This window comes from Herpailurus yagouaroundi, unplaced genomic scaffold (genome assembly GCF_014898765.1).
Source record: "Herpailurus yagouaroundi ecotype Mexico unplaced genomic scaffold, PumYag 163, whole genome shotgun sequence".
Taxonomy (NCBI): Eukaryota; Metazoa; Chordata; class Mammalia; order Carnivora; family Felidae; genus Herpailurus; species Herpailurus yagouaroundi.
The window spans coordinates 47,943,463-47,968,077 of NW_024412404.1; the positions used below are offsets into that span (position 1 = coordinate 47,943,463).

At 37.5% G+C, this 24,615-nt stretch overlaps 1 protein-coding gene across 3 annotated transcripts in view; it reads left to right on the plus strand.

The window, feature by feature from the left end:
- Positions 1-24,615, plus strand: part of MXI1 (MAX interactor 1, dimerization protein) — an 84,741-nt gene that overhangs the window by 17,859 nt on the left and 42,267 nt on the right. For 2 of the 3 annotated variants that reach the window (XM_040486393.1, XM_040486394.1), the window contains exon 2: positions 1,689-1,821. In XM_040486393.1, coding sequence (XP_040342327.1) covers positions 1,689-1,821 — 133 coding nt within the window. Of the gene's footprint in view, positions 1-85; positions 277-1,688; positions 1,822-24,615 lie in introns of those variants that run through there. The other variant, XM_040486395.1, reaches the window with a different exon arrangement.

Below are 24,615 nucleotides of genomic sequence, written 5' to 3' on the forward strand. Positions count from 1 at the left end.
CACGTACTCCGATCTTTTCCGGAGTACGTGGGGGCGCGGGTGGGGAGGCAAGGGCGGCGGAGAGCGCGCCGAGCCGCGGCCGGGCTGGCCCGCCCGCCCGCCGCACATGTCCCGGGGCGGCACCGGCCTGTAGCCGCCCGCGGCGCCTCCTGTCGGCCGGGGAAGGGAACGCGGAGAGGCCCCGGTCGCCACCAGCGGTGCCCATGGAGCGGGTGCGGATGATCAACGTGCAGCGCCTGCTTGAGGCGGCCGAGTTTTTGGAGCGCCGGGACCGAGGTAACGGCTGGGCGCCGCCGCCGCCTCCGCTACCACCTGAGCCCGCGCTCTCCTCCGAGCGCGGTGCGGCGTGTGAGGGGAGGGAGGGTGAGTGTGTGAGGACCGGAGTCCGTGCGTGAGGAGTGGAGTGAGTGTGAGGGGAGAGGTGCGTGTGTGAGCAGGGATGTGTGAGGGGAGGAAGGGGTGCGTGTGTAAGGACGGGTGTGTGAGGAGGGGTGCGCGTGTGAGGGGAGGCGGGGGTGGGTGCGTGAGGGGTGCGTGTGAGGGGAGGCAGGGATGCGTGCGTGAGGGGAGACGGGTTAGAGTGAGGAGGGGTGCGTGCGTGAGGGGTGCGTGCGAGGGGAGGCAGGGGTGTGTGTGAGGAGGGGAGGGCGCGTGAGGGGAGGGAGAGGTGCGTGTGAGGGGAAGCAGGGGTGCGCGTGAGGAGGGGAGTGCCTGTGAGAGGAGGCAGGAGTGCATGTGAGGGGAGACGGGGTTGCGTGTGAGGGGAGGCGAGGCAGGGGTGCAATGTGAGCAGGGGTGCGAGGGGAGGGTGCGGTGATGGTAGGCACCTGGAGCCCGTGAGGGGGCGGTGCGGGAGCGGCCGCGCGTGCGTGTGTGTGAGGGTGGCACGTGTGCGCGGGGAGGGTGAGGCGAGGCGGGTGAGGGGGATCTGGGGGCGGGGGGGGGGCGGGAGCCGCGGGAGGGTGTGTGCTGAGAGTGGGCGTGAACCCGAGGACTTGGGGAGGAGAGAGGGCTGGACGCACCCCAGGGAGGGGGCGGCAGCAGCGCGGGCAGGGGTAGGGGAGACCCGGCCCCCGGCGTCGCAAGGGAGGCCAACTGGAGAGCGAGTGGGGAGGAGGCTGGCCACCCGTGGGGGAGGGGCCCCTGAGAAGCTGGGGTTTGAGAAGATGGGACCCCATGAGGGACAGGTGTCAGGACACGGGGGAGCGAAGAGCAGCACCTCTGAAACTGGTGGCAGGAGAGAAAATGTCCTCTGAGACAAGGCGATCGAATTGTTTGAAGTACGTGAAAATGTGGCGCTTGGGGAGGAGACACCTAGAATGGGGAGAGTTAAAGGGGGATTTTGAGGCCAGCGAGATAACTGAAGTGAATGGTAACTAGTCTCCCAAAGCAGCGTGTTTGAGTCAAGAATTCTTGGCGAAGAGGATTTTGGAGAGGATGGAGAATTTACTTGGTTGAGGAGGTGGTATCTGTACACCTTTCAGGTGACGGGCTGGGTCTGTAGATAATGCCACAGGTTTGGTGTCCTGGCAAGGACTGAGAATTTTAATCTTCCAAAAAGTGGAAAAATTTTTACCTCTTTTCCTGCAGCTGCTTTCAGCAGTGTGTGACTGCAGGGACTTCCGATCTGTGGGTCCATGGATTTGGGTATGTTCCTGTTACATCTTTTTTTCTTGCTGTCTCTTTAGAGTGTGAACATGGCTATGCCTCAACGTTCCCCTCCATGCCGAGCCCGCGGCTGCAGCATTCAAAGCCCCCAAGGAGATTGACCCGGGCACAGAAACACAGCAACGGGAGCAGCAACACCAGCACTGCCAACAGGTAGCAAGCTGTGGGAGGAGGTTTAGAAAGGGTTGCTGGTGGGAGGGAGCACACGCTCAGGCAAAAATGCAGGCCCTGGTGACCTCAGTTCTCTAATACAAGTCTAGAGCAGCACTGAATAATAGCCAAATGAGTTCCTTCGCGACCGTCCTTGGAGATTTGGCCCTTTTAAAATAATAAACTCTGGATATCCTAAGCTGACTTTGTGTGGAAGGGAAGAAGTGGAATCCGAAAGACCACTAAAGAGTTCTTGCTGGGATTAAGCCAGGAGGTCTGTGACGGATGGAGAGGGACAATAAGTTGAGGGACTTCACAGCATGTGTCCATGCATGCAACCGAGTGCTAAAAGTAATCTTGGGCCAGCCTTAAACTTGGATGATCCAAGAATTTCTAAAACCCAGAAATAGCTCAGGCAGGATATAAAGCAGAATCAAGGGTTTTGTTAAAGGAATAAAAATATTTAGAGAAGGAAGTTAGTGGGCATGGTCTGTTGTTTATGGATGAAAGGGAAGACCATGCTATGAAAGTGTTGTCTCTTATTGGGTAAGATTGAATTGGTAAGGGAGATTTTAAATTAAAAACAACAAATGACACAAAGAATATGCTTATTTTTCAGTCCAAAGAGGTCCCTAGAAAATGCTTGTCTGGGTGTATTCAGACACAGTTGACTGACATTTTTTGAAAACTTTTGGTAGTGTCTGGCTGTCTCTTCAGTGTTTTGTCCCAGAGGGCCAGCAAATTCTAAGGATTCATCTCATAGGAAGTTTTCTTTTTAATATTTTTTTTTTCAACGTTTATTTATTTTTGGGACAGAGACAGAGCATGAACGGGGGAGGGGCAGAGAGAGAGGGAGACACAGAATCGGAAATAGGCTCCAGGCTCTGAGCCATCAGCCCAGAGCCTGATGCGGGGCTCGAACTCACGGAGTGCGAGATCGTGACCTGGCTGAAGTCAGACGCTCAACCGACTGTGCCACCCAGGCGCCCCTCATAGGAAGTTTTCAAAAGGCCATCTTAAAATCAACAGATGTTGTCTTTTCCATCAGTAAGAGGAATTAAATGAGACCTTTTTTCCTGATTCCCAAAGAGAATACAAGCATTTTTTTTGGAGAGGTACAGAGCAATCTCTCAGTAACTAAGTTTGCTTGAGGAGTTTGGAGAACTCCGGACAAGTAGTTGGGTAGTCACTTGAAGAAGCAGGTTGGGAAGAGACCAGGAGTAGGGGCTCTTACTAATTGATGCAGGAAACCTGAGGCTCCTATAGATAATAATTAAGCTTAAAAGGTTGGATCTTCCCACTCTGTATTTTTGACACTGCTGAGGCAAAACTAGGATTCACTCTTCTCCCTTTGACTAATCGTTAAAGCTGTGTTTTCTTTTTTGGCTTCATCATTAAGACTATTTTGTATCTTTGAAACTTAATTTTTAAAATTGTAAAACTAATTACCCATGAACTTGATATGTTATATTTTTATGTGTGGGCCTAGAGGGTTTGCTATAGTATGATGGGTTTAGGATGAAAATATGTAACATGATATACAGTATTAAAACAATAAATACAAATTTTCTTGTTCACAGTTTCTCTGGTTAATGTCTCAGCAATTAGGATCTATATTCAAGAATTCATGGGTTTTTCAACCCACGTGTAGGTTAAAAAAAAATTTTTTTTTTTAATTTAGAGATGTGCAGAGAGTACCAGATAGGAAACCAGGCCTGGGTTTTGTTATGCTACAAGTATTTATTGAGTTTTTCCTATTTTATAGAAATCAGGTAAATGATATCGTTACATTTTCTCTTCATCTCTGTTCTCATCTGTAAAATGAAGGGATGGTCTACATACTCACCAAGGTCCCTACCTCCCCTGAAGTTCTATGACACTGATTTATTGATACTTTTAGAGATCAGTTACTATATTAGTTATTCACTATACCACTTCCATCATTGCAGATGTGACATTTTTACTAACAATTCAAGGATTATAGAGGCATTAATTAGACATTCATTTCTAGATTTTACCAGTTATGTTGCAGGTCATGAATAAGTCTTTGTCATCTGTTGACTTACACTTTGCTCAGCTTGGAGTTTTGACTCAGTGCTGTTTCTCTTTTGTGGTAGTGTTCCTTTTAGGATTCTGTGATTGTGTGTAGGACCACAGTGCTAATTACCATATGTTTTAACATAGCATATCAGAAAAAATTTAAAACTACAGGCATGCCATGTTGTTCTTACAGTACCCATGGGAAAATAATTGTGTATATACTGGACCACCCAAGGCTAAGGAAGATAATTTTTCATGGAAATGTAAGTAATAAGAAGGAAAGAGAAAGAAATAGAGTTCAGAATGTATTAAGGTCCACCCATGGGTAGGGTTTAGGCCGGGGCCTATAGATGAGAACTAGTATGTTAAGTGGAACATTAGAAATTATTTTTCCTTACATTCGTTTAAAATTTCTGCTTCATGGACTAGAGGAGCCAAGGATCAATTTCCAGTGCCAGGGTATGTGGAAATGGGGTTGTTAGTCCATTTGAAGGAGACCTTATAGACTTCTGTTAACCTTAAGCCTATTACTAGACTTAAAAGAAATTTTATTATATTGGTTACATAGAGCATATATATATATATATGTATATATACGTATATGTATATATACGTATATATATGTATATATACGTATATATACATATATATACATACATATACATATACGTATATATACACATATATACACATATATACATAGAGAAAGAATACTTGTAAAAATTTCCACTTGTAGTCATCTTAAACAAGGAAAGGAATAGAGTTAGGAGTATATTTGTTTTATTTTCAGGAACAAAAAGCACTTGTGTCGAAGTTGTTACTGTTATGCATCTTGGATGTTGGGTATGTTGTATGTCATACAATGACATTCATTTCTCTGACATTGTAGGATCTTTTAGATATAATGTTGGTTGATTTTTCCCCCCTAGTATTGTCAGGTATAATATGGTCTTCCTGATATAAAATGTTATTTTATAAATTTATGGGTGAATGTTAACTCCTAATATTATAAGTCTTGAAATCTTATTTTCACACAAGTACAAAGGAGAGAAAATAAGTGATGTAATGTGATATTACAAGCATGTACCTTGAAAATCTCAGTAATTTCATCTTTTGGTATCCTTCTAACTGACAATTCAGAAGTGGGATCTATAATATGTAATTATTTTTTAAATACCTGGTTGACTTTACTGTAGTCTTGGTCATGGCCTTCTGGCACATTTCCTGAAATTACCCTTCCTGAGATGTTACTGGTATTAGAAAACCTGGCTGCAATTGCTATCTGGCTCATTGAGGAGCATCAGATAAGCTTAAATTCCCAGCGTTTTAACTCTTTGGTCTCACAACTGAAAAATTTCAAGATCTGTCAGCTTTAGAACTCTACTAACACTAGTCTGCCTGGCTTCACTGTAATGCTGATTTTCTCCTAAATACTTCATGAATTTACCTTCTTTTCTCTTATCTTCATTACGACCCTCCTGATGAGATACCATCCATCTCTCAACCTGGAGAACCATCATAACCTCCTAACTTGTATCTGTGCAACCACTCCTGCCCCATATACAATTCTGATTAATTATATTGGCTAGCTGCCTTTCAGTTCCTTCAGTACACCATGTTTCCTCCTGCTTCACCGTCTTTGCACATATTCTGTTCTTTCCCCTTTTGCCAAATTGTGTCTGTCTAATAACACTCATTTCCACTCAGTCATAACTTCTGGGAAGCTTTTCTTCATCTGCCAAAGTAGATAAGGTAGTCACGTACCTGATGGCACGTTTGTGAATATACAGTTTGTAGATACATACAGTTCTCTGACTGAAGAATTCATGTCTCATTCATTGGACTAGAAGCTATATGAAAGCAGAAATTGAATCTCTACTGCTTAAGGATTTGTCCCCAGTAACTATTACAGTGCTTTGTACATCGTAGGTGTTTCTTAAAGAATGGAAGGTTTTCAAACTCCAGGTAGCCTGCCTTCTTTAGGAATTGAGTTTCTCTTTTGTGCTGAGTATCATATTCAAGTCTGGAAGGAAAAATTATGCAATTCCTGCTTTGGCAAACTCTGAATACTTTTTTTTTTTTTTTTAAGTTATTTATTTATTTATTTTGAGAGAGATAGAAACAGCACAAGTAGGGGAGGGGGGAGAAAGAGAGAGAGAGGGAGGGAGGGAGGGAGGAACCAAATCCCAAGCAGGCTCCATGCTGCCAGCACAGAGCCCAATGCAGGGCTTGAACTCCCAAAGCCACAAAATCATGACCTGTTCTGAAACCAAGAGTCAGATGCTTAACCGACTGAGCCACCCAGGCACCCCTGATTACTTTGTATCCTAAAGGACGTTAACAATAATACATCTGGAAGGGAAAATAATATGTAGTATTTGAAGAGTAAAGAACTCAAACTACTATAATATACTAAGTGTATATTATAGTATACTATAATATACTAAGTGTATATTATAGTATACTATAACATAGTCTGTAAGTATATTATAGTAGACTGTAGAATGTTGCACTTAATTTTAAAGAACATTCATTGTCATCTTGTCACGAAAAATATTAAAACTTGTATATGTAAGAACCATAAGTCTATCAAATATTGGCAGTAAATGTTGGTATGAGCTTATGACACATAGCAATTGCATTGTTTTAAGATGATGTAGGAAGTGGTAGTAAGTACCAATTTATGCTTGAATTTTAAGTTGAGAAAAATTTATTCTATTTGGTATTTTTTGGATATTAAGGAATCTCACAATAACAGCTATATTTCAGTTCTACCTGCTTAGGATTGAGGACATCGAAAAACAAAACAACTTTCCTTTTGCTTGTAAGGCTTTAGTTTAACTTTTCTTAAAACTACAGAATAATTAAATATGTTAGTCTTAGAGGGAATGATTGTAGTGTTATGTTTTCAGGTTTGTAGCCTTTTGAGCTGCCTTTGTGCATTATTTGTTTTTGGGGGGAATAGTGGTGAATTCTTTTTTTAGGATAGTTGTAGAGGATTTTTTCCAGTAGAAGTAATTTGAAATTTGTTATATCTTCTGTTTTTATTTTTAAACATGTACCTATTTGTTCACTAAATAGTTGAATGAAACCATATAGTTATTGTGAAATTTCTTTTTACTATTCTGTGCTTTTCAAATTTTCTGTATCAAGAAATAGTTTCTGGGGCGCCTGGGTGGCTCAGTCGGTTGAGCGTCCGACTTCAGCTCAGGTCACGATCTCGCGGTCCGTGAGTTCGAGCCCCGCGTCAGCTCTGGGCTGATGGCTCAGAGCCTGGAGCCTGCTTCCGATTCTGTGTCTCCCTCTCTCTCTGCCCCTCCCCCGTTCATGCTCTGTCTCTCTCTCTGTCTCAAAATAAATAAATGTTAAAAAAAAATAAAAAAAAAAAAAGAAAAAAATTAAAAAAAGAAATAGTTTCTGAGTCTCTGTCGAGTAGAAAATTCCCAAAGTTTCAGGACAAAAGTAGAGATTAGTAGCAGTTAAATTCTTTGTGATATTAGTATTGTTCTTCAGTATTTTCCAAACGTTGAGTGATTAACACAGCCTATGTAATGTTTTCTGTGATATTCTTTGACTAAAACCAAGTTTAAATGAAAAATTCTCAAGAATTATTTATATGCCTCACTGTAAACAAACTCAGACTTTCCATTAAATGCTTCATTGAAACAGAAGTTTACTGTTGCAGAGTTTCTAAAGGACATACTCCCTGTGGAAGTATTGTTTCAAGGAGACATGATGATCATGACTTATAAGTCAGTAGGACAGCTGCTTATGTTCCTATTTGATGAGCAGTCTTTTGCCAGAATATTGAATACATGATGTAGAAGATCACAAATTTTAGAAAGGGAATTCAGGATTTCATTTGGTATAGTTCTCTGCTTTATAAAGGTAAGATATTAACAATCATTTTGTGATTAAAACTCATGTGGCCTAGAGATGGTAAGAGATACCTATTTAACTATAAGTGGTGGTTGGTTTAAGATCAGTCTGGATTTTAAGCAGAATATGCATCATTCTAATCAGATGAGACTGTTGGCCTGAAGAAAGCTCTTTCTTTCTAGATTTCTCCTTACAAATGAAACAGCGTTACCTCCTTTTGGGTATAGTATGATATCTTAAGTGAAGCTGTTTTCCAAACAGAAATCTAATCAAAGAGGTTTGATGATATGGTTTGACCAAGTATATTTCTGGGTCCCAATTTTGATCAGTAATGCCAATGTAATTTAAGTGTGCATATTTTTTGTTAGATTATTTTTATTTTTCATTTTGGCTTCCTACATTTTAAAGTACTGGCAGCCTTCCCCCATCCCCGCGCTCCCCTCCCCCCCCCCGCCCCCGGCTGTGTATGTGTGTGTACACACCATCTCCGTTACCATTTAATGAAGGAAACACATGTTGTCAAGTAAATATATAAATATATTATTTCAAACTGTGATGAGTTTAATATGAGGGAAATATAGGATTCCATGGGGGGCATAACAGAGGACCTGATTAAGTTTGATAGATGAAGGCAGGCATCTCAAGAATTGAACCTTTTGCAGTTTTGCTTTCTCTTATCTTGAATGTTTTTTCATGTTCATACACATCTGTTAAATAATTTTTAATTATAGTATGATACTCTGATTCATGTGTATACCATAATTCGTTAACCCAGTCATCCATTGATGACGTTTAAGTTATTTTTAGATTATTTTTTTCATTTGAAACAGGGCACTATGAACAGACAGCTTTGTGCAGATACCTCTGTGCATTTGTCCACCTAGATCCTTCAGATAAACATGAAGAATTAGAATTGTTGGCTCAAAGAGTAGAATCCATCTTCAATAATAATGAATAGTAACCCCTTACATTTAATATACTACTTATGCATGAATACCTGTAATGTACATTATTACCTCATTTGAATTTCATAACAGTTCTGTGAGGTAAAATGAAAATATTTACCCTATTTTTTTTGATGAGGAAACTGGACTGGCATGCAGTGCAAGGTAACTTGCACAGGTAGAACTAGGAGATGAGACAGATCCCTGGATTTGTTTCTCTAGGATCAGCAAATAAGCCTCAGTAATAATTTACTTAAAGGGGTGCCTGAGTGGCTCAGTCTGTTAAGTGTCCGACTTCAGCTCAGGTCATGATCTCACAGTTTGTGAGTTCAAGCCCCGCGTCGGTCTCTGTGCTGACAGCTGACAGCCTGGAGCCTGCTTCAGATTCTGTGTCTCCCTCTCACTCTGCCCCTCACCTGCTTTCTCGCTCGCTCTTTCTCTCTCTCTCTCAAAAATAAATAAAACATTAAAAAAAAAAACAAAAAACTAAGACTCAGTGACTGTACCCTGAAATTTTTGTGTTAGTGCTCTCCTCTTCCGCTCTGCCAAATGCTTGAAACATGTGGTCAGCATCTGCTACTTTAATGCCTTCCCACCAATATTTTTCAACTTTTGTAATTTGCTTCCTTTTTCACTATAGCTACTGAGACTGCTTTCTTAAAGGTAATTAGTAACCAAATGTATTGAACTGACACTATATATATATATATATAACTGTTGCTATACATGCTTCCCTACAATAGAGTTTATGGTATGTTTGGAAATATATGTATATAATAAAATGGTAAATAATACAAGTCAGTAAGATGTCATAAACATGGCTGTTTTTATTTATCAGATGACAGTATACAGATTAAATTATTTAGATTTATAGAAAAGATTACAATAGGTTCTTGTAGAAATGCTGTAGACTCCTAGTATATACTTATTCATTGATTAACTTTAACATACATTCAGGGAGATATAGGGATTCCATAACTTAATGTAAGTGAAATTCCTTGCATTTTATCTAAGTAACTAATTTCTTAGAAAATATTTGGTTTGATAGATAATTTTGTTATTAACGTTGCTTCATACATTTCAGGGAAAAGTATTGTGGATTTTCTTTTTATTTAGTTTTATGACATTGGATAAAAGGGTTTCTGTGCGGTATTTATTTCCTTATGTTTGTTTATCATGGGAAATATTTTTGATAGTCTTTTGAGAACACTATGTAAACACCATTTGTGGAGGCCACATGATGAGAGCTTTGAAGCCATTTGAAATGGGCATTTTTAAATTATAGAAGAATATAATTTTAAATACAGAAGAACATAATTTTTAATATAGAACATGATTTTAATTATAGAAGAATATAATTTTAAATATAGAATAACATAATTTTGTCACATATTTTGACAAAACAACTGATTTTCCTTTATTCTTATTTTGATTAATTAGACATGGACAATTTAGGATTCTCTTTGAGGAACTGTAAAGAACCTTTCTTTTTATGTAATGAGAGACTAGCGGGTAAAAGGTAAGTTTGTTTTGGTAGTAGAGGAAATGTAAATTTTGAGGTTTTAAGTTTTGATTACCATAGACTTGTGTGATAGTATATGTCTTCTATATGAATACCAGGAAATAAGTGATTTCCAGACTCCACAAAACTCTGGGCGATATATTGTTTTTAATATGGAACGTGTTAGGATTGGTTTCTGTAGTCTTTGTTGGTAACAGTCTGCAGAAGTTACAATTTAAAATTTAAAACTAGTCTTGTTCTAAAACCATTTGATGTTCTTAACATTATCATTTTAACATGTTATCCAGTCCATTGTCCTTTGGAAGGCAGGTTACATTCCTGGAAATAGTACAGTATGCCAAAAAGAAGTATTTGAATCTCATTTTTCTATAGAATCATGGTTTTTTAGGGAGGTTACCAAAAACCCAAAGTCTAATATTTTTATGGAATTTATCACAAACACCACATTTCATCCATTTAAAGAAACAAAACAATTTATCTACATAAAAGTTAAACATCTTCAAGTATATATAAATTAATTAAATAGAATTACATGGTGGTTACTTAACTATTGTAAGGATATAATGCCAAAGTCATAGTGTATGTTATATAGTTGTAATTTTTTTAATGAGTTTATGCCTTATTTATTTATTTGCAAAAAGTGGATGATGGAATGTGAGTTATACGAGGGCAGAGACTTTGTAATTTTACAGTATTTATATTCCTAGTGTAGGTGCTACTCATTAAATACTAAATGAATAGCTGAATACTTTGAGCATGATCATGTAGATCTGAAGGTATTTTTGAATGAAATGTTCACATATTTTTGACAAGACTTTTAGAGAGACTTAGGCACAATTGATTGCTTTGTATGAAATATAGGGGTGTTTAATGTCATTATTCTCATTGTAACTTTGTGACAGGTATCCTTATTGCAGACAAAGTTATGTTTGTGTTTTTAACATTGAAGTTGAAGCCCATATTATCAGAATTGCTGACTAACATTTCTTTTATTCTTTAAACAAACATTTAAGTATTAGTAGGAATTTAATATTAACTTACTAAGTACCAGTAAGTGTTTCATACTGTTGGCCTTTTTCATAGATGTGGTAAATAACTTGGATGTTAATGATAGAGTGTAACAAGTGTGAAACACTGTCCTATGAGATGAAGGTCTCCTATTCTACATGTCCACAGGAATACTTGAGTGTGAATGGTCATAGCATTATTCATAATCACCAAAAACTGGAAACAAAATATCCATAAGCTGGTGAATGAATGGACAAACAAAATGCAGTATATTCATACAATGGAAATACTTTGAACAATAAAAATAAACTACTCATATGTATAACAAAGTGGATGAACCTCAAAAACATTAAATGAAGTCAGATACTTAATAGTACATATTTCACATGATTCCATCATGTGAAATTTATAAAAAAGGGAAAACTATAGAAATTAGAAAGCAGATCAGTGGTGGTCTAGGAAATGGGAGTGGAAATTGGCTGCGAATGGGCATGAGGAAACTTTTGGGGGTGATAGGAGTGTCCTAAAACTAGGTTGTGATAAAGGTTATGCAACTGTATAAATTTACTGAATCTCACTGAACTGTATACTTAAAATGGGTGAATTTTATAGTATGCATATTATACCTCAGTAGAAGTGTAAAAGAAAAAGAAAATTGCCCATTCCTGTTTATTGCACTAAGATGTCTTGAACATGTGATGCTAAAAGAACTAAAGGTGTAGTGAATGAATGAATGAATGAATGAATAAATAAATATTAAGCAATGAAGCCTTCAAAACTTGAAATAAACCAATAAGAGGTTAGAAGTAGGGAGTGTAGCCAGTTGGAAAAAGGTACCTCCATTCTCCTACAGCTACCAAAGCAAGCAGATTCAGCTGTCCTGCCAGCCTCTCTTCTACTACTCTCTTTGAGAATCACTGTTCTGTGTGATGTACTTCTCTTAGTAAGATTCTTTGAAATAGATGCATAACATCTAGTACTATAAAGAAGAATGTAATATATTAACAATAAAACTTAGGATCAATTTCAAAAAAAATGGGCTTTATATTATAAGTAATGCTGTTAATTATGGTTCCATTCATTTCTTTTCCCACCAAAGTAACTACTGAATGTCTATTTCATGCCCAACTCTATCCTAAAATATCAAATTACAATTTTGAAGTCAAGGGATTTAGGAAATCACCTATATTTTCTCCATTTTTTTTTTAATTTTTTTTTTTTTTTTACATTTATTTTTGAGAACAGAGTGAGACAAAGCGTGAACGGGGGAGGGGCAGAGAGAGTAGGAGACACAGAATCTGAAGCAGGCTTCAGGCTCCGAGCAAGCGGTCAGCACAGAGCCTGATGCGGGGCTCGAACCCACAAACTGTGAGATCATGACCTGAGCCGAAGTTGGACGCTCAACCGACTGAGCCACCCAGGTGCCCCTATTTTCTCCATTTTTTAAATGTTTGTTTATTTTTGAGAAAGACAGAGCACAAGCAGGGGAGGGGCAGAGAGAGAGGGAGACACAGAATCTGAAGCAGACTCTAGGCTCTGAGCTGTCAGCACGGAGCCTGATGCGGGGCTTGAACTCCAGGACCATGAGATCATGACACAAGCCAAAGTCAGATGCTTAACCGACAGAGCTACCCAAGCCCCCTGATATTTTCTCCATTTTTAAACATTTTTAGAATGTTGCTCTGTAATAGAATGTGTTATCACACATTAAATATCCTGTTTTAACTTTTGGAAGTATGCTTAAGAGCAATAGTTTTAATTTCAAAATTCCCTGCGGTTCTTTTAAAAATTAAAAAAAATTTTTTTTATTTTATCTTTGAGAGAAACAGATCAGAGTGTGAGCGGAGGAGGGGCAGAGAGAGAGACACACACAGAATCTGAAGCAGGATCCAGGCTCTGAGCATCAGCATGGAGCCTGAAGCAGGGTTTGAACCCATGAACTGTGAGATCATGATCTGAGCCCAAGTTGGACGCTTAGCCGACTAAGCCATCCAGGCGCTTCTATCTGTAGTTTTTAATATTGCTCTCTCACCTAAGACGTGATTATTTCATAAATAATGTGTAACTTTAGTATGTATTAGATACTTCTTAATTTCTGGCATTGCTAAGAATAGAAAGTGAGGTAGTTATCTTTTATTTTAAATTCATAACATGTTTAAAAAGTAATAGTTGTATATAGTAGCAAGAGTCCATTAATACCAAGTGGCTTATAAAGAAGAATAACATTTCCCTGCCTTATCTTTCCCCTTCCATTTTCTACTTCCTAGACGCTACCACTTCCAACGATGTAACAATTTCTTCGGCTCTTTGCTTTCTTATTTATTTATTTTTTTTTAAGCTTTCATTTATTAAGTAATCTCTACTCCCAGTGTGGGGCTTGAACTAATAATCCCACGATCAAGAGTTGCATGCTCTTCCAACCAAGCCAGCCAGGTGCCCCTGCTTTTTTATTTCTAAATAAGAAGCAGGGAGCCTAGGTGGTTTAGTCAATTAAGTATCTGACTCTTGACTTAGGGCTTAGGTCATGATCTCAGGGTTCATGAGATCAAACCCCCTTTTGGTTTCTGGGCTCTATGCTGACAAGGGCAGAGCTGGCTTGGGATTCTCTCTCTCCCTCTGTCTGCCACTCCCCTGTGCTATCTCTCAAAAATAAATAAATATTTAAATAAATAAACGAGAAGCTTGTCCTGCTTATTATCTATTGATTTCCTGTTACAGAAGATGAAGACTTGACTGTCTATACTCTTAACTAACAGCAGATTAATTGTATGCCAGAAATGAAAATTTTTTTAAGTGGACATAAATATAGATATTTCCCAAAGGAATGATGTTTTTAAATTATGTACTTTCTAGTAATTTATATTATTAGTCTCCCACAATAAGGAATTAATATTTTACTCTCATTTTTTAGTACTTTGTGGTACATTAGATTATTGCCTCAATTTCTGGATGAGGCTTACTACTTTTTTAAAAAATAAGTTTTGTTTGGATATAATTTCTATACAATAAAAACCCCCAGTTTTTAGTATATAATTCAGTGGCTTGACATATGTATACAATCCTACAATCTCCAGCAAAATTATGATATAGAACATTTTCATCACCTCAAAATATTACCTCATGCTTCTTGACAGTTTCCTATCTGTACCTCTTGTTCCTGGCAACTTCTGAACTGTTCTGTCACTGCAGTTTTGCCATTTTTACAGTTTTATATAAATAATATCATATACATACTCTTTTGTGTCAGATTTCTTTCACTTAGCATAGGGTTTTGGGTTTTTTTTTTTTTAATGTTTATTTTTGAGAGAGAGGAAGAGCACAAGTAGGGAAGAGGCAGAGAGAGAGAGAGAGAGAGGGAGACACAGAATTCAAAGCAGGCTCCAGGCTCTGAGTTGTCAGCGCAGAGTTCAAAGTGGGGCTCGAACCCAAGAACCATGAGGTCATGACCTGAGCTGAAGTCGGACACTTAACTGACTGAGCCACTCAGGCGCACTTGGCATAGTGTTCTTTGAGATTCATTCATGGTGTTCTGTATTTCAACAGTTCAGTTCTCTATATTGCTGAGTAATAGTCCATTGTATGAATCTACCACAATTTGTTTATCCATTCACCAGTTGATAGACATTTAGGTTGCATATAGTTTTTAGCTATTATACGTAAAGATGCCATGTACTTTCACGAACAGCTCTTTGTGTATATATGTACCTAGGAGTGACATTACTGAGTCATGGAGTAAGTATATATTTAACTTTATAAAGAAATTGCCAAACCATTCTCCAAAGTGTCTGTACCCATTTTACATTCTGACTAGCAGCGTAAGAGACTTTCAGTAGCTCCACAACCTGGATGGCCCTTGGTACTGTCAGTCTTTGTAAATTTTAGCCATTCTAGCGGGTGGGTCATGATAGCTTCTGGTTTACTTTGCATTTTCCTTATAACTGATAATCATGGGCATCTTTATATATGCTTGTTTGGTATTGATATATCTTCTTTGGTGAAGTGTCTGATTATATTTTCTGCATTTCTTCTCTTGAGTTGTTTTCTTGTTGAGCTGTAAAGTATTCTTTGCAAATTCTGGATATAAGTTCTTTACTGTGTATGTGTTTTGCAAATGTTTTCTCCTACTCAGTGGTTTACCTTTATCATTTTTTTTAAATGCTTATTTATTTTTGAGAGAGAGACAGGGTACCAGCAGGGAAGGGGCAGAGAGATGGAGACACAGAATCTGAAGCAGGCTCTAGGCTCTGAGCTGTCAGCACAGAGCCCAGTTCAGGGCACGAACTCATAGTGAGATCATGACCTGAGTCAAAGTTGGACACTTAACCGACTAAGCCACCCAGGCGCCCCAGCCTTTATCATTTTCTTAACAGTGTCTTTTGAAGAACCAAAGTTGCATATTTTGATGAAGTCCAGTTGATATTTGTCATTTATTGTTCATGCTCCTTATGTCCTAAGAAATCTTTTCATAATCCAAGATCATGAGTATTTTCTCTTGTTTTCTTCTAGCAGTCTTACAGTTTTAGGTTTTACATTTATTTTTTTTTATTTATATATGAAATTTATTGTCAAATTGGTTTCCATACAACACCCAGTGCTCATCCCAAAAAAAGGTGCCCTCCTCAATACCCATCACCCACCCTCTCCTCCTTCCCACCCCCCATCAACCCTTAGTTTGTTCTCAGTTCTCAACAGTCTCTTATGCTTTGGCTCTCTCCCACTCTAACCTCTTTTTTTTTTTTTTTCCTTCCCCTCCCCCATGGGTTCCTGTTAAGTTTCTCAGGATCCACATAAGAGTGAAACCATATGGTATCTGTCTTTCTCTGTATGGCTTATTTCACTTAGCATCACACTCTCCAGTTCCATCCACGTTGCTACAAAAGGCCATATTTCATTTTTTCTCATTGCCACATAGTATTCCATTGTGTATATAAACCACAATTTCTTTATCCATTCATCCGTTGATGGACATTTAGGCTCTTTCCATAATTTGGCTATTGTTGAGAGTGCTGCTATGAACATTGGGGTACAAGTGCCCCTATGCATCAGTACTCCTGTGTCTCTTGGATAAATTCCTAGCAGTGCTATTGCTGGGTCATAGGGTAGGTCTATTTTTAATTTTCTGAGGAACCTCCACACTGCTTTCCAGAGCGGCTGCACCAATTTGCATTCCCACCAACAGTGCAAGAGGGTTCCCGTTTCTCCACATCCTCTCCAGCATCTAGAGTCTCCTGATTTGTTCATTTTGGCCACTCTGACCGGTGTGAGGTGATACCTGAGTGAGGTTTTACATTTAGATCTAAGCTTTATTTAGAGTTAATTTTTGTAGAAGGTGTGAGGCAAGGGCTAAATACCATTTTTTGGCAAATAGACATCTGGTTGTTCTAGTACTATTTTTTGAAAAGACTATATTTTCTACATTGAATTACCTTAGCATCTTTGTAAAAAATCATTTGACCATATATGTGCAAATCTATGATTGGTCCATTGATCAAAATATTTATTTTATTTCAAAACCATAGTGTCTTCATTACTATAGTTTTTTGTTTTTTTTTTTTTTTAAGAAGTCATGGAATCAGGTAGTGTAAGTCTTCCAATGTGCTCCTTTTTTCAAAAGTTCCTTTGACTATTTTAGGTCTTTTGCAATTTAAGATACATTATAAAATCTGCTTGTCAGTTTCTATAATAAAGCCTACTAGAATTTTGATGGGGATTGCATTGACTCTATAGGTTAATTTGGGGAGACCTGACACATGTGAACGATATTGTATCTTTTTATTAATGAATATGGTATGTCTCTTCATTTTGTCAATTATTTAGATATTTTTTATGTTTTATTTTTTAAATGTTTATTTATTTTTGAGAGAGAGAGCACAAGTGAGAGAGGGGCAGAGAGACAGGGGGAGACACAGAATCCAAAGCAGGCTCCAAGCTCTGAGCTGTCGGCACAGAGCCTGATGCAAGGCTCAAACTCACAAACCTAGATCGTGACCTGAGCCGAAGTCAGGTGCCCCTAGATGTTTTTAAAGTTCAGCAATATTTTGTAGTTTTTCAGAATGTGAGTAATGTATGTATTTGTTAAATTTATCCTTAAGTATTTATTATTCTTTGATGCTATTATTGTAAATGGCAATTGAATTTGGTATATTTTAATAATTTGTATATTCCTTAGGGTTTTCTAAATAGATGATAAATGATGTTGTTTACAGTAAAGATATTTTTACTTCTTCCTTTCCATTCTATATATTTCTTTTTCCTGCCTTATTTTACTGGTGAGGACCTCTAATACAGTGCTACATAGAAGTAGTGAGAGTGAACATCCTTACCTTGTTCCTCATCTTGAGAAAACATGCATCCTTTCACCATGGAGTATGATAATTTTTTGTAGATGCCTTTTCACAGGTTCAGGAAATTCTTAATTTATGAGGGGTGTGTGTGTGTGTGTGTGTGTGTTTTAAATCTTTAATAGATGCTGAATTTTGTCAAATGCTTTTTCTTCACTTATTGAGATTATACTATACTGTATTTTTTATTCTGTTAATGTGGTCAGTTACAGTGATTGATATTTTTGTTGAATCTTAAATCAGTCTTGCATTCCTGGAGTAAACTCTACTTGGTCATGGTGTAGTTTGCAATACTGATGCCAACGCCCTGCAGTTAACACAGCATCCACAAGTCTAAGGTGCAGTCCTCAACATGACTGCCCTCACTACAGATGCCAGCTGTAAGTTCAGGAGTCTCTAGGCCACCTACCCTTCTTACTATCTGGCTACCAATTTGGGGGTTCTCACAATCCCCTCAAGTTTGTTAATTCACTAGAACTACTCACAGAACTCAGGAGAGCACTATACTTATTACAGATTTTATTATAAATGATACAAATCAAGACTAGCCAAATGAAGAGATATATAGGGCAAAGTTTGGGAGAGTTGGGAACATGGAGCTTTTGTGTTTTTTCTCTGTAGAATCAAGATGCATTGCCTTCCTGGCACATGGATGTATTTACCAAACAAGAAGCTCACCTGAGCCTCAGATTTCAGAGTTTTTATTTCATTATGTAGTCATAATTGATTGAATCATTGGCCACATGATTGAACTCAATCTCTAGTGACCATTCTCTCCCTGGAGGTTAGGAGGTCAGGTGATATCAGTGTCTTACAGCCTCAACCCTCAATCACACAGTTCATCTTTCTGGCAAGACCAGCCCCCGATTTGAGTCATCTCTTCAGCATAAATTCAAGCGTGGTCCAAGGCTCCACCATGAATAATGTAGACACTCCTATAACTTGAAAATTCCAAGGTTTCAGGAAGTCAGAACAAAGGCCAAATTTTTTTTTATTGTAAAACTCATACTTTCTATTTGCTGTTGGATTCAGTTCGCTAAGAATTTTTGTGTCTATGTTCATAAAGGATAGTAATCTGGTTTTTAGGTTTTTTCCCCCCCAGTGTAATTTCTTTGTCAGAGTTTGCTATCAGGATAATACTGGCCTCAAAATGAGTTGGGAAGTGTTTCTTCTTCCTTTATTTTTTGAAAGATTTTATGCTTAGTAACATTTGCCAATGAAAACTTCTGGGCCTAGACTTTTCTTTGTGGGAAGGTTTTTGATTATGGATTCAGTTTCTTTAATAGATGCAAGAATATTCAGGGTTTCTAATTATTCTTGAGTCAGTTTTGATAATTTTTATCTTTCAAGAAATTTATCCATTTTATCTAAGTTGTTTGAATATATTGGCATAAAGTTGTTCATCATATTCTCTTACCATTCTTGTAATGTGTGTCATCCATAGTGATGTGTGCTCTTTCATCCTGGTGGCTTTTTGTTTTGTTTTTTTTATTGGTAGTTTCTGTCTCTTTCATCAGTCTTAGAAGTTTATCAGTTTTGCTGACCTTTTTAAAGTCAGCTTTTAGTTTTGTTTTGTTTTTTTTCCCCCCTAAGTTTATTTATGTTGAGAGAGAGAGCAAGAATCCCAAGCAGGCTCTGCACTGTCAGTGCAGAGTCTAATGTGAGATTTGAACTCACCAGTTGTGAGATAATGAAATCAAGAGTTTGGGCCACCCAGGTGCCCCAGTCAGCTTTTGGTTTTATGGCTATTCTCCGTTGTTTCCTGTTTCTTATTTTGGTCATTCTTGTTCTTGTCTTTATTTTTCTCCTGTACTTCATAGTTTATCAGCCTCAGCACTTGACAATTTGGGCCAGATAATTCTGTTTTGAGCATCATAAGATGTTTAGCAGCATCCCTGACCTCTCCTTACAAAATGCCAGTGGATCTCCCTAGTTGTAATAACAGAATGTCTCCAGACATTGCCAGATATCTTCTGGTGAGCAAAATAGCCCACACTTGACAACCATTGCCCAACTTCTTTCAGTTTAGTGTGCTTCTTTTTCTAGCTTCTAAATGTGGAATCTCAGATCATTGATTTTGGACTCCACCCCCAACAAAAATATTTAAAGCTAAACATTTGTCTCAAAGCACTGCTTTAGCTGTATTGAGCAAATTTTGATTATGTTGCATTTTCTTTATTATCCAGTTGAAGGTGTGTGTGTGTGTGTGTGTGTGTGTGTGTGTACACACACACACACACACACACATATACACACACACACACACATATATATATTTTTTAAAGATTTTATTTTTTTAAGTAACGTGGGACTCAAACTTACAGCCCTGAGATCAAGTGTTGCATGCTCTACCAACTGAGCCGCTGGGCACCCTTATTTTCTAATTTCTTTGTGATTTGTTCTTTAACCTGTAACTTATTTCCTTCCTCTATTTCTTTGAGTTTAATTTGCTCTTCTTTTCATAGCTTCTTAAGGTAAAAGAATTTACTCTGTATAATTTTAGTAGTGAAAATTATACTTTACAAAGTGTATAACTTAGGGATATTTATGTAGTGAGCCAGAAGATTTATCGGAGGCTTAAATTAGGGTGTTTGCTATATTTGAAATAAGAATTGCTTTTTACTGAATTCATTTCATATGTAATTAAAATTTTCCCCTGTTTATTGAAAGTGAACATGCAGAAAAACAAATCCTAAGTGTACAGTTTGATGAATTTTCACAAAGGTAAAGAAATAAAATATTACAGACTCTCTTCGAAGCCCTTCCCTTTGACTCTTTCCAGTGAGTGTCACCCTCTCCCTGAGGCAACCACTATTCTAACTTTTGATACTTTAAATTAATTTGGCCAGGTTTGAGCTTGTATGGGTGGAGTTATACAGTATATATTTTTGTGTCTGCCTTTTTTCATTCAACATTATGTTGAAATTAGAAGATTCATCCATGTTATTGAATAAAAGGTGTTCATTTTCAATGCTCTGTAGTATTACATTGTATGAGTATTTCACAGTTTGTTTATTCTACTATTGATGGACATTTGTTTCTAGTTTTTGGCTAGTATGAAAAGAATAAGCATTGCTTTGTATGTTCTTTGATGAACATATATATTATTTTGGTATATGCCTATGTGTGGAGATGCTGAGTCCATGTAAGGATTGCATATATTCAGCTTTCATATGTAAGTTTTAAGGGAAATTTAATTGATTGTAGTTATTGTTACACATCCTTTTTAGACACTTGCTTTTTTTGTGACCTTAGTTATTACGGTAGTTATGCTTTTGTCATTGTTAAGGAAGAAGCAATATGTTTCTTACAAGGCATTTTTCCTAAAAGCCTGCAATATTCAAGTTTTAGTGTTTTTATGGTTTTTAAAATGTAACTTTGATAGGAACAAATATACAAAATTACCTTCTTGAAAGAATTACTTTAATAAATAAGTCCTGGAGGTAAAAAGTATGACATAGGGAATATAGTCCATAAAATTGTAATAACATTGTTTGGTGACTGATGGCGACTACACTTACTAAGTGAGCACTGAGTAATGTATGGAATTGTTGAATCATTATGTTGTGTACCTGAAACTAGTTTAATACTGTATGTTAATTATACTTCAATAAAATTTAATTTAAAAAAGGAATAATTACTTTATTGCCAGTTAGCATGGTTTTCTTCTTTTACAGTGTTTTTCAAACTATCTCAGCACTAATGTGGCTGAAGTTTTCTGTTTTTCTTCTCCTTTAAATATATGTATATGAAATTACAAACTTTAAGATACAATTAGTAGATATTTGTTTAGCTTCAGAGAATGTGTTCTTTTCATTGTGTGGAGGATAACATCCATAAGACATTTTAGGATTACAAAGCAAATAAAACAAAAATGTTAACAAATTTGGGGTTGGCTCATCAGTTCAACAAAGGTGGTGAGATCTTTCCTTTTGCTAAAAGAGAATATTAATTCTGGGAATGGCTGCTTTTATTTTTTTCCACGGTGGCACTACTCGAGCCAAACTGTTTTGTTCAGTTTCAGTCCTGTGCTTCACTTCATTGACTGCCACCAAACTACAATCGAAAGAATTAAAAGTTTATGTATTAGAGCTCTGTTGTAGTCAATGAAAAGTCACAGATCTGGTTGAGATAATGATTCCCATTCAGACAGGGAATTCATTAGCATGTCTCTCTTAAAGGGATATTATTTGTGAAAAAGATTACCTGTGATTCAATGATAGAATGATAGAAATGTCTTTTCTCTGTCCTTGAAAGTTAAGCATTCAGAGTAAGGGTATCCGAAAGGCATACAATTCATTAGTGTTTGCTTTCAGAGGTGCATTTTATTTGGAGAAGAGAAGTGGGCTAACCTGATGGATTATTAGAACATCTCAGTTTTATAGAGAATTTATCATAATTGAGTATTTCAGTGGCACATTATTGGTAGGGTTTGTTTGGACACATAGGCTCAGAGAAGCAAAAAGGGGTTGTTCCTAGTATGTGATACTCATTTCTTGCCAACAGTATTTAGATCATTATTTTTTCTGTGTACACATAATTAGTCATCTTTCTCTCTGTCATAACCTAAACCTTGTACTATCTTCACAGCTGACTAAATGACCAAAATACTTACATTTTCTTTCAGTTTCTTTTTTCATCATTATGGTTGTTTATTTCCAGGCTCATTCTGAGTATATTGAGAACTTATTGATTTATTGTCCCATGTAGTATACTCAGTTGTTTTAGGTAGTATATTCTTAGTTTTGTTAAAAATAATGAGTAGTTGCAATGGCTGACATTTACGGAATATTTATTATGGATACATGCTTTTACATATTTTTCTCTAATTCTCACAGTAACCCAGCCAAGCCACGTGTTATTATTCCAGTTTTACAAATGAGGAAACTTAATCAGAGAGGTTAAATAATTTGTTTAAAGTTACACAGCTAGTGTGAGTGATCGAGTTAATAGACTCAGGACTTTTGTCCTGTAACACCACAGGTCTTTATTAGTTGCTGTTCTCTGGTTTTGCTTTGGACATTACAGCTCTGCTTATTTTATTATTTTATTTTTATTTTTGTTTTTATTTTTATTTTTTCTTCCAAGTTCTTATTTAAATTCCAGTTAACATACAGTGTAATACTAGTTTCTGGTGTAGGATTTAGTGATTTATCACTTACATACAACACCCAGTGCTCATCACAAGTGCCCTCTTTAATGCCCATCACCCATTTAACCCTCCCCCTGCCATCTTCCCTCCAGCAACCCTCAGTTCTCTATGGTTACGAATCTGTTTTATGGTTTGTGTGTCTGTCTTCACACCGCCCCATACTCATTGTTTTGTTTTTTCCAGTTCCACATATGAGTGAAATCATACAGTATTTGTCTTTCTCTGGCTTATTTCACTTAGCGTAATACTCTCTAGCTCCATCCATGTCACTGCAAATGGCAAGATTTCATTCTTTTTTATTGCTGAGTAATGGTCCATTATATTACATACGACAACTTCTTTATCCATTCATCAGTGGATGGACATTTGGACTCTTTCCATACTTTAGCTATTGTTGGTGAGGCTGCTATAAACATCGGGGTGCGTGTATCTCTTCAAATTAGTATTTTTGTATCCTTTGGGTAAGTACCTAGTAGTATAAATTGCTGGATCATAGAATAGTTCTATTTTTAACTTTTTGAGAAACCTCCATACTGTTTTCCAGAGTGACTGCACCAGTTTGCATTCCTATCAGCAGTATAAGAGGGTTCCTCTTTCTTTCTCCACATCCTTGCCAACATCTATTGTTTCCTGTGTTGTTAATTTTAGCCATTCTGACAGGTGTGAGGTGATACCTCGTTGTAGTTTTGATTTGTATTTCCCTGATGATGAGTGATGTTGAGCATCTTTTCATGTATGTGTTAACCATCTGTATGTCTTTTTTGGAAAAAATGTTTATTCATTGCTTCTTGGCCTTTTGGCTAAGATCAAGTGTGGAAAAATGTTTATTTATGCCTTCTGCCCATTTTTAACTGGATTATTTGGGGGTTTTTTGGGTGTTGAGTTTTATAAGTTCCTTATATATTTTAAGTTACTAACGCTTTATCAGATATGTCATTTACAAATATCTTCTCCCATTCTGAAGGTTGCCTTTTAGTTTTATTGATTGTTGCCTTGCTCTGCAGAAGCTTTTTATCTTGATGAAGTCCCAATAGTTTATTTTTGCTTTTGTTTCCCTTGCCTCAGGAGACATAAGAAGTTGCTACGGCCAATGCTGGAGAGGTTTTCCTCTAGAATTATGATGGTTTCCTATCTCACATTTATTTTGAATTTTGAATCCATTTTGAATTTATTTTTGTGTGTGGTATAAAACAGTGGTCTAGTTTCATTCTTTTGCATGTTGCTGTCCAGTTTTCCCAACACCATTTCTTGAAGAAATTCTTTCCTTGGATATTCTTTCCTGCTTTGTTGAAGATTAGTTGGCCATATAGTTGTGGGACAGCTCTGCTTGTTTATTTATGCTCCTTTCCACTTGGTATGTCCTCTCCCTATCAGGTCCAGCCTCTACGAGTAGCAAATAGTCCATCATTTAAGATCCATACCAAATGCCACCTTTTTCTGAAGTTTACCCTGATAGCCATATTTGGGAAGTAAATTCTGCCTTGTTTGTTTGTGTTTGTTTATTTTGGTGGGGGAGGGTCAGAAGGAGAGGGAGAATCTCAAGCAGACTCCATGCCCAGCACAGCCTGACACAGGACTCCATCTCACAATCATGAGATCATAACCTGAGCCAAAATCAAGAATCAGATGTTTAACCGACAGAGCCACCCAGGCGCCTCAAATCTGCCTACTGTAAACTCCCATAACACTTTGTACCTTTCTTTATGTATTTATTTCGCCTTGAGTTATAATTATTAGTATACATGTCTTAAATTTACCAGAGACGGTCTTTGATTCCCTGTAGTCTAAGACAGTGTTAAAGATACACATTATTTGTTTACTTGATATTACAGGCAAAAAAGCCGTGAAAACAGAAGTACTACTGATAGATTTTTTTAAAAAGTGTAAGAACATGACAATATGGTAAAGATT